Source organism: Heteronotia binoei, chromosome 1 (genome assembly GCF_032191835.1).
Source record: "Heteronotia binoei isolate CCM8104 ecotype False Entrance Well chromosome 1, APGP_CSIRO_Hbin_v1, whole genome shotgun sequence".
Taxonomy (NCBI): Eukaryota; Metazoa; Chordata; class Lepidosauria; order Squamata; family Gekkonidae; genus Heteronotia; species Heteronotia binoei.
Genome location: NC_083223.1, coordinates 269,006,794 through 269,016,972, shown reverse-complemented (window position 1 = coordinate 269,016,972; position 10,179 = coordinate 269,006,794). Strand labels below are relative to the sequence as shown.

Genomic DNA, 10,179 nt, shown 5'->3' with positions numbered 1-10,179 from the left:
CACGTCAAGCAATGCACTTTCAATCCAGTTTCAATACACTTTTTAGATTATTTTTTTTGCAAGTGCATTTTGCCGTTCCGCACAGTAAAGTGCTTTGCAAAGTGGATCGAAAGTGCATTACTCAGAATGTGTGAAAGCACCCCTGGGAGTACATTTTAAGCCAAAACCAGGCTGAATATTGTCCTCTGGGATGCATCTTTAAAAACAAAGCGTTTAGTCCTCATGGAAAGTGATAGAAGCATGCGCTGGAACCAAACAGGGGAGGGTGGAAATGCGGGTCTTGCGGCCCTCCTGAAATCTACTCATCGCAATCAGATCAACAGCGAATGTCGATGGATATTCCTTGAAGATCCCTGGCCATTCTTGTGACCAGACTACATTTAGGCATGGCTGGATATCTTTTCTTTTTTTCTTTTGCCCTGCCACCCTGGGTTACTGTGAAAAAGTCCGGCACTGCAAGCCGTAGCAATTTGGCCAATAGAATAACCCAGCCAAAGGGCTATATACCAAAGCACTGGACACATCAATGCTTCCCAAGGGGGGTTGGGGGAAGGGGGGGGAGGGAGCGACCCCCGCCTCTCATCTTTGTGCTGAGCTGTAATTGGGCATCCCTTCCTCCAGCTGCCTTTCACACACCCCAGCTCCCCCCCCCCCACTCCCCTGCACCCCAGCCCAATTGTATCAGTGTCTCTGGCCGTCAGAGAGGGTAAACAATGGAAATTAGGAAGGCTGGCTGGCCCCTTCCAGCAGAACCAGAGTGTGAAGCCAGAAGCTGCCAAAGTTGAAGCCAGGCGGATTTCGGGGGAACCAAAAACAAATTTAGGAAATGGGAAATTAAAAAAAAAGAGGGGGGGGCACGACTGAAGAATAGTGCAAAAGTTGAGAGGCCAAAGAATTGTTATTTTGTTGTGAAGAGGACCTCGGTGAATTTGAAACACCCCGTCACTATGGAATTACCTGTCTCCTGCTCTCCCTATTAAACTTCAAGAAGAAACTTTGGGGGGTTCGTTTTGCTTTGCTTGTTTTTTTTTAATTTTTGGAAGGTTCGTGTTTTTAAGTAGAGTCGGTTTTTGGATGCTTTTTCCCGCCGGACCGCTAAATCTGGGGGGATGTCATTGTGGAACTTCTGGTTAGCTATCGGGCTGGTCCTGCAAGGATGGGGTAAGTCTAGGTTTTATTTATTTTTTTATCTCGTCTCTCTCTTTTCTCTTTTTGCTTCAGTGCACTTGGACGGAGGCTTGGACGCCTGTGTCTTTTGGGGTTGCGATGGCTGTCCTCTTTCTGCTTGGTGTTGAGAAAGCGGACCTTTGTTGGACTGTAACCTGCATTGAGTTTAGGAGAGCTGGATCGTGGTTCCACGGTGAAAGCTTTGGGGAGACAGAAGAGCCCCCTGGATTCTTAGCAAAACTTTCAGGGACACCCATCGGCCTCTCAATATCCCTGAGCAAGGCCATCCCACGTTGCCGTTTATCTCAATTACAGCTTGCATCTTCCCTGGGTCAAATCTCCTATATTCCGGTGTCTGTTCATTCCCAAATGGTTTCCATATTGGATTCAGTGGCCCTCTAGTGTGTTGGGTGGTCAAAGAACCCTGATGCAATTCTGTAAGCTGCGACTGGAGAAGTGGGCTTTCGAACCAAGAGGCTGGAGAAATCAAGAGGGCAAAGGGCTTCAATGCTTTGATGTCAGTCTTGTTTAATGCTGTTTTCGGAATGGTGCACTCAAATTTCTTGCGAGTCCTCTAAAACCTCTTGAGTCGGGAAGGTTTAAAGAAAAATCCAAATGAATGAAGAGGTACGTTTTGAAAAACAAACATGCCCTGGTGACTCTGGGGAGGGGGGGGGAGTAACCCCATCCATTTATTTCCCATCTTGGAAAACCGTGTACCAAAAAAGGGATGGAGTTGGCTATCCACAAAAGAGCTTTCTTTTCATCTAGTTCCCGAAATAGAGGTCTGCTGTCTCTGGGGGGGGGTTGGTGTGCTCCAGCTGAGCGATTTCAAGAGGAAACTGGTCCTTGAAGGTCAGGAATTTGAATGAGGTGACCAATTTGGTTTTATTTCTGGAGTGTCAAATAAGGAGAAAAGTCGGTCGGTCTCGCTGCCTCTAAAGTTAATGTCCCAGTTTTGGTAGAGTGTTTTCTTCCCAACTGTGATTCCTTACAACACTTCAGCAACTGTGAGGGTAGTCCTGTGTTTCGTCTTGTTCGCTTGGCACAGCCTCCAGCCTCTCTTGACTCAGCAGTGTGCGTCTGTGTGTTTAACAACGTTTGGGATTTGAGATTGGATTCGATCTCATCACTGGAGCCATCATGGGATCTAAGCGGGTTGCTGAGAGCGAGTTGTGACTTGGACCCGGGTGGGTTGTGTCTCTGTACAAAGAGGAGGAAGAGGAAAAAATGATTCCGGGTTCTCTCAATGTGCCTAATGAAGAGTCACAGAGCCCGAACTTGGTTTGCCTCTAGGATACGATGACCAGCTCAGCTCTTGGAAACAACCAAGGACACCTCAAAAGTCGTAGAGGCAAATAGGGTCCCCCGTTTCTGCTGTGCTTTAAGTCGCAAGCAGTGTTCCCTCTAAGCTGAATTAGCGTGAGCCATCTCATGAATATTTAGCCTCCAGTTCACACATGTTTTGTCTTAGCTCAGGAAGGATGTCCCCCAGAGCACACTAAATGATGCAGTAGCTTACAATTCGAACGCCAGTCGCTCACAAAATAGAATTTTTGCTCACAAGACCCTGCAGCTTAGAGGGAACGCTGGTCCTTAGATGTACCCCCTTGCCCAATTCTTATCCTCTCCTAGAAGTTAGAGATGAACTGGGTACATAGATCCTTAGCAAAATTCTAACGTTCCCAGCGGCCTCGTCTCTTCGGCTCGGAAGAGAAGTTGAAAGTTTTCCTTTCCTATTCAGACTCTCTGTCTAGGAACTTAACACACTGGAAGAAGAGGAGATAACAAAGAGGGTGTAGGGGGGGGGGCGTGGAAGATCTTCCTCTTAGAAGTTCGCATCCTTTTCAAGAAGGCAGTCTTGGAGGCGCTTTCAGGCGCTTTCTCGCAGAAATCTCCGTGTCAGGGTTTTGAAGCTGGATCCGTTGATGTGCCTGTCAAGTGACAAAAGATTTCGTCTGTTCACTTCCCTTCGCTAAGCGACTGCTCGAAACTGAGTTACCGTCTCCTGCTTTAGCAAAAATCCCTTACTATCAAAAAAACAAAAACAGAACTCCGGACTTCTTTCTCTTCTTGGAAAGATGAAGACAAACTCAGCATTAAAACGTGCTAAAACGGAAACCTGGAACTTGCATCCAACTAACTTCCCCTAACCAATGCCCCCTCTAAATTGCGGAGTCTAGTGAGAGAAAATTCTACTTTGTGAGCTACTGGCGTGAAAGTTGTGAGCGACTGCGCAAATCAGTTTGCTTGGGGGCCGTTTGTCCTGAGCTAAGACAAAATAGTGTGAGCCGGAGGCTATAAAACTGTGAGTTGGCTCACACTGACTCAGCTTGCTGGGAACATTGCCCCTAACTGCTGCTCACAGCCTCGGTCCCCTCTCAGAAGCAGTGTAAGAAGGGAATGAGGGAAGATTGCAGGATTATTTCTGCGATTTATTAAAACTGAGATGCTGGGGACTTCTTGTTCGCATAAATGTCTTTCTTAAGCCCCTGCTTTTGGTTGAGAATCTCTATGCAGAGAAACAAGTGGGGGGGGGGGGGAAAGAAGTTTCAAACCGTAAGAACATAAGAGAAGCAATGGGGAAAGCAACGGCAAACCACCCTGTAAAAAGTCTGCTGTGAAAACGTCATGATGTGATGTCACCTCAGAGTCAGAAATAACTGGTGCTTACCTTTACCTTTTTATTTGTGTGTGCGTGTGCACCTGGAAGTCACGTTGACCTCTGGTGACTGACCCCTAGCTTTTTGAAGGACAGGCATCTGGTGAAGGGACTCTCAAAAGGTTATACTCTAGGGGAAAACTTATTGGTCTTCAGGGTGCTAGTTTACTTTAATCCTGCTCTTCCATTGTAAGAGCTGGTGCAGTTGGAACTCTCTGCCTGGGGCAAGTGATGCTCTGTATTCTTGGTGCTGGGAGACCCAGGTTTGAATCCCCACTCGTGCCATGGAAGCTCACTGGGTGACCTTGGGCCAATCACAGACTCTCAGCCTCACCTACCTCACGAGGTTGTTGTGAGGATAAATCGGAGAGGAGGGAAATGACGTAAGCTGCTTTGGGGAGAGCAGTGGGATATAAATAAAGGAAGTCGATAAGAGCCTCGTACTGCAGGTGGGAGGCTGAAATTTTGGCTGAGGCTAGCGACGCCAGGGCTTCCAGATTGCTAGTTACATAAGAAAACCAATGTTGGATCAGGCCAGTGGCCCATTCAGTTCAACACTCTGTCTCACACAGTGCCAAAAAGAAAAGAAAAAACAACAAGCAGGTGCCATCAGGAGATCCACTCGTGGGGCCAGGACACTAGAAGCCCTCCCACTGTTGCCCCCCTCCCAAGCACCAAGAATACAGAACATCACCAGACAGAGAGTTCCATCTATACCCTGTGGTTAATAGCCACTGATGGACCTCTGCTCCAGATGTTTATCCAATCTCCTCTTGAAGCCATCTAGCTGCCACCACCTCCTGTGGCAGTGAATTCCATGTGTTAATCACCCTTTGGGTAAAGAAGTACTTCCTTTAATCCATTCTAACCTGACTGCTCAGCAATTTCATGGAGCGCCCACGAGTTCTTGTATTGGGAGAAAGGGACTTTTTTCTCTACCTTCTCTATCCCAGGCATAATCTTGTAAACCTCTATAGCTCAGGCCTATGCAGAGCTATGCCTGTCGTAACCTACAGAAAGTGATGGGTTTAGATGGGACAAAATCCTTTTAGGATTGCACTGTCAAGCCATACACAGTTCTGGGGGGTGGTTTTGCCTTTAAGGTATTTCCTCTCAAGTTCTTTGGATAGTTCATTTGTGTGGAGTGTGGTGAGGATGTGGAAAGTCATGGAGGACCACAGAGCTACTGGCTTATGTGGTGCACCAGTGTCAAACTATGGGGCAAACTATAGAGAATTTAGGGGGCTTCTCTCTCTTGAATTCCTAGGAGTTCAGAGTACAAGGAGCATTCGATGGGGGGGAGGCACGGGTGGGGGAAGACAGTGCTGTTTGAGCTATGTATTCTCCACCCTCCAGTTGCTCAAAATAATATGCTTTCAGATTAAGACCTGTAAAACGTCCTCTGATCTACAGTTGAGAGGTCTCTTCCGTAGCAAGAGTTTATTACAGGTGGCCTAGATTCTCTTGCTGGTGTTCCTCTGCTGAAGTATTATGAGGGAGCTGATAGAGTGAGGAAAGGTAGGATCCAGGACACCTGTTCTTTCATGACTCCGTAGTACAAAGTAGTTTCAGACAGCTAGATTCGAGCCCAGTAGCATTTTTAGAGACCACAGGAGGTGGTGGCGGCTGCAAGCATAGCCAGCTTCAAGAGGGGATTGGATAAACATATGGAGCAGAAGTCCATCAGTGGCTATTAAACTCTGGGGCAGTGATGCTCTGTATTCTTGGTGCTTGGAGGGGGCAACAGTGAGAGGGCTTCTAGTGTCCTGGCCCCACTGGGGGACCTCCTGATGGCACCTGGGATTTTTAGCCACTGTGTGAGACAGAGTGTTGGACTGGATGGGCCATTGGCCTGATCCAACATGGCTTCTCTTATGTTCTTATGGCCACTGTGTGACACAGAGTGTTGGACTGGAGGGGCCATTGGCCTGATCCAACATGGCTTCTCTTATGTTCTTATGGCCACTGTGTGACACAGAGTGTTGGACTGGAGGGGCCATTGGCCTGATCCAACATGGCTTCTCTTATGTTCTTATGGCCACTGTGTGACACAGAGTGTTGGACTGGAGGGGCCATTGGCCTGATCCAACATGGCTTCTCTTATGTTCTTATGGCCACTGTGTGACACAGAGTGTTGGACTGGAGGGGGCATTGGCCTGATCCAACATGGCTTCTCTTATGTTCTTATGGCCACTGTGTGACACAGAGTGTTGGACTGAAGGGGCCATTGGCCTGATCCAACATGGCTTCTCTTATGTTCTTATGGCCACTGTGTGACACAGAGTGTTGGACTGGAGGGGCCATTGGCCTGATCCAACATGGCTTCTCTTATGTTCTTATGGCCACTGTGTGACACAGAGTGTTGGACTGGAGGGGCCATTGGCCTCATCCAACATGGCTTCTCTTATGTTCTTATGATATTTGATGAAGCGAGCTTTGACTCTCAAATGCATATACCCCCCAAATCGTGCTGGTCTCATAGGTCCTAATGGACTTGAATCTAGTTGTACGCAAGTAGGGTTGTCTATCTAGTGCATTGTTATTCTGCTTTTCCTTCAAGGAGCAGAGGGTGGTCTACCCAGTTCTCTCTTCCCCAAACTACCCTCACAACAACCCTGTAAGGTAGGTGAGGCTGAGAAAGGATGACAGGCCCCAAGGTCAGCCAGTGAGCATCACAGCAGTGGGAGGATTTGAATCCAAGCCTTACAGATCCTAGCCTGATGCTCTATTATATCACACTAGCTGGAAAAGGTGGCGAAAAAAAAGGGATCGCTGCTCATGGTGTGAATGCTCATTCCATTTCTTTCCCTGTAGCTGAATGGGTTTCTGAAGGGAAAACCCTTCTGAACATGTTTGGCCAGAGGTGTAAATACAATCAGCATTCTCACTATGAGAAAGGATGACTACTTCAAGCTGTCTTAAAACTCTGAGGAGAAAAAACTATCAAAAACGACCTCTAGACAGGATGTGGAAACAGTGTCTAGCTTAAGAGTTCAGCGGGGGGAGACTGTAGTCCATTTACTCAGGTTAAGGCCAACGTAACCACTAAGAACTAGCTGGTTTAGCCCATGAGGCACCCCTCATGGAGGAAGCAACTAGAAGCGACCTAACTCTGTTTCATTCTCAAATCGGACTAGACAGTGGCTCGCTTCGTAGCGCATACCGCCGATGCCACTCCTTGTGTTCTTTCACAAGGCCTAGGGCCTGTCACAGGGGCATTGGGCTCCATTTCACGACTGGCTGAGCACGATGCCAAGTGCACAGACAATCTGCTTGGGCGGGGTGGGGGGAAGAGAGAAAGAAGTCTGGGGTCATCGCCCCCTGGCCTAGCCCGAGGGCAATGGGCGTGATAGATCGAGGTACGAAGGCGAAGGTTTGGGATGGGGCAAGAGCCCCGTCCTTGAGTGATGGGGCGAGTCATGGGAACCTCACCCCGAGAGCGTCACGTGGCCGGGCAGATGGGCAAGGCGGAGGTGAGGCCTATTGTGCCGGCAATGGGACAATAGGGGCTGCCTCGGCCCCTTCTGACCCAGCTTATTGTTCCTCCTCCCCAGCACCCTGCAAAGCCTCTCGACAGCCCCACCATGGGGCCTCCTGCGTCCGCCCTGCGGTTGCTAAGGCAGGCCTGAATGGCAGCATCCATCAAGACGTCAAGGGGACCATTCCGTATCCCCCTCCTTCCTCCCCTTCCCGGCAGAGGCCATTGTCGTCCTCGGACTTGAGCCCCACCGCCTACTCCTGGGCCGTGGCTTTTAGGAGCCACAACACCGAGCAAGCGGCCCCCCTGAGGGGATTAAAGGCTCTCCTTCTCAAAAGCGCTTTCCATATGTTGGTTTGGGGGCAGACAGGAGTTTGTACAGACCATGTGGACACTGCTGGATTGTGAGGTCTGACCCCACACACACACACACACCAGCTGCCTGGCTGTCCTGTTGTTATCTCTCTAAGATGACTTTGAGGGAAAAGTCAGAAACTTTGGTTCAGGCTTGAAGGCCTCTTCCGTGCCACCTTAGTAGTTTTGTCCTTGTTCCCCTTTTCTAGAATGTTCCTTCACACTTTGGAGTCACACTTTCACTCTATTTTGCTTTTTCTTTGCTCCCCCTTCCAGAACATGCTGGCCTGGAACATTCTGGAAGAAAAACTTAGCATTCCTTGGCTAGTCAGCCCCCTTTCCGGAAAGTTCCATTATGGCTATAAAAACAGCCACCACTGCAATTTTGTGGTGCCTGAGAGAGACTGGGTGTCATTAACCTCCCTGACTGAAGTTTTGTGGAGCAGTATCAGTTTCTCAGAAGTCTTCACTGTGATGTGGGGAGAAAACAGGCAGGGAGCAGAGTGACAAGAATAGCGACAGGCAGATTACCCCAATCCCCTCTTAACCAAAAAGATAGCCCTGGAGTAATTCTGCTGTCCAAAACTGGGAGCCATGGAGCAGTTCCATGTGATTAACCTGTGGAACTCAGTACCACAAGACTCGATTGGGCTGAGACTCCAAGAGAAGCCTTTAACCATTCTTACTCTCTATCTGTCGCTCCTCCACAAAAATTAGGACACAGGAAAGTGGATCAAGGAAAGATCCACCTGGTCCATTTCATTTCCAATGTGACCACTCAACCATCTTGGAAGTCCACAAACAACTACAAAGACATTTCCCCCCCGCTGTTGGATCCCAGTATTTAGAGGTTTATTGATTCTATACATGGAAGCTCCAATTTGCCATCATGGTTTTTAGCTATGGAACAGACCTGTCCTTCGCCCATGATTCATAAACACCTTTCTGAAAGTTTTCGAGAACTCTGGCAGCTAGAGATATTTTCTAAGTATCTTCCCTGTGTGTGCATGGATTATTGTTGAAGAGTGGAGTGAGTGAATAACTTTTTATGTGTATTCTTGTATATCTGGCTGTGTATAACTCCATACGAGGGAGCTGACAGAGGAAGTCATGGGTATGCAGTGTGTGGAGTGGAAAATTAAGTGGAAAAGGTTGACAATAGGACCATTATTTTTATGAGTGTTTAAGGAGAGACGACAGAGGTATCATGCCCTGGGGTGCACACAATCGCTCTGTTGTCTGGTCATCTCTGTTTCCTGAAACTAACACTTATAAGAATGTGTTAGTTCAGAACAGGGTATCCAGAGGTCTCGTTGTAGAAAAATAGGTGGTGGAGCTCATCCAAGGATTGTTATGCAGCTGCACCTACTATTCAATGGACAAGGTGGGGGGGAGGAGGCAGAACCCTCAGAAAGGTTCAGGAGCTGTGCTCCTGTGAGCTCCTGAAAAATCCAAGGCCTGAGGGTATCAGATCTGGGTTCATATTCCCCATTTGACCATTGGTGGGGCTGACCTCGGGTTCTGTCACTCTCTCTTGGACTCGTCTATTTCACAGAGTTGTTGTAAGGATCAAATCAGGAAAGGAGATCCGTGTAGGATGCCTTTGAGTTCCTCGAAGGATGTGAGGGTTTAAAAAAAAAAAAAGCCCTAGAAAGCTGAAATGCATGTATGAGGGCAGCAATGTTTCCATCCGACCATCTTTTAAAAACACAAGCAAGCCATAGTCTTCTATCTTGATCCCAAGTTAGCACAGTGCGAATGAAAGGGAACTGGTAAAGGGCGCATCTGGGTGCAAAATATAAAGACCCCTACAGGCATATACATTTAGCTGGCATGCTTAAATGGGTGTGCATGCTGTGCATAGCCCAGACAGGGTGGCATGCCTTTACCCTGCTTGTGATCCAGATGCCCTCTTGTAGGGACACATGCCAGCGTGTGTCGGGTGTGTTGGGTCGGGCATGGTGCCAATCCCACCCTGCTGCCTTTTCTGTTCCCCCTCCCTTGTCTTTTTGGCATGCAGGAAAGGCAGAAGGGTGGAGTCGGCAAGAAGGAGGGGGGGTGTCTAGTTTTTGGGTTGCGGCCAAGAGTTTTTGGTGAATGAAGAGGCTCTTGGCTGTGGTCAAGGGAAGGGGGGAAAGGGGACACCATAGGGGGCAGGGGGAGGGTTCCGGATTATCCCCTTTGAAGCTATAGAAAGTTCCCCACTCAGAAGTCAAGAGGCCCTTAATTGGTGTTGTTTTTCCCCTGGCCCCGACACTAATTTGAACCTCCCACAAACAGCTTTGGCAGTCAGAGTTTGGGGGATGCAGGGAGGGTAAGTTGGTAGGGAGAACTTGGCAATAGGACAGCAAGTTGTAACTGGGGAGGGTATGGAAGGAGGGATTTTATTGCCTTATTCTCGCCTCTGCTACTTGGGGATGATCCCAGTTTCCATTTCAGACTTATTCTCTAGTAGAAAACATAGCCTGTAGTTCATTTTCTGAAGAATATTGAAACGTGGCTTTCACAAGTGGTTTCC

At 48.3% G+C, this 10,179-nt stretch overlaps 1 protein-coding gene across 3 annotated transcripts in view; it reads left to right on the top strand.

Annotated features, from left to right (window-relative positions):
- Positions 1–1,047: 1,047 nt before the first annotated feature.
- The window catches only part of LOC132584027 (immunoglobulin superfamily DCC subclass member 3-like), a 66,160-nt gene continuing 57,028 nt past the window's right edge, over positions 1,048–10,179 (top strand). For all 3 annotated transcript variants that reach the window (XM_060255802.1, XM_060255810.1, XM_060255818.1), the window contains exon 1: positions 1,048–1,161. In XM_060255802.1, the coding sequence (XP_060111785.1) occupies positions 1,110–1,161 (52 nt within the window). In that variant the 5' untranslated portion in view covers positions 1,048–1,109. The remainder of the gene's footprint in view (positions 1,162–10,179) is intronic.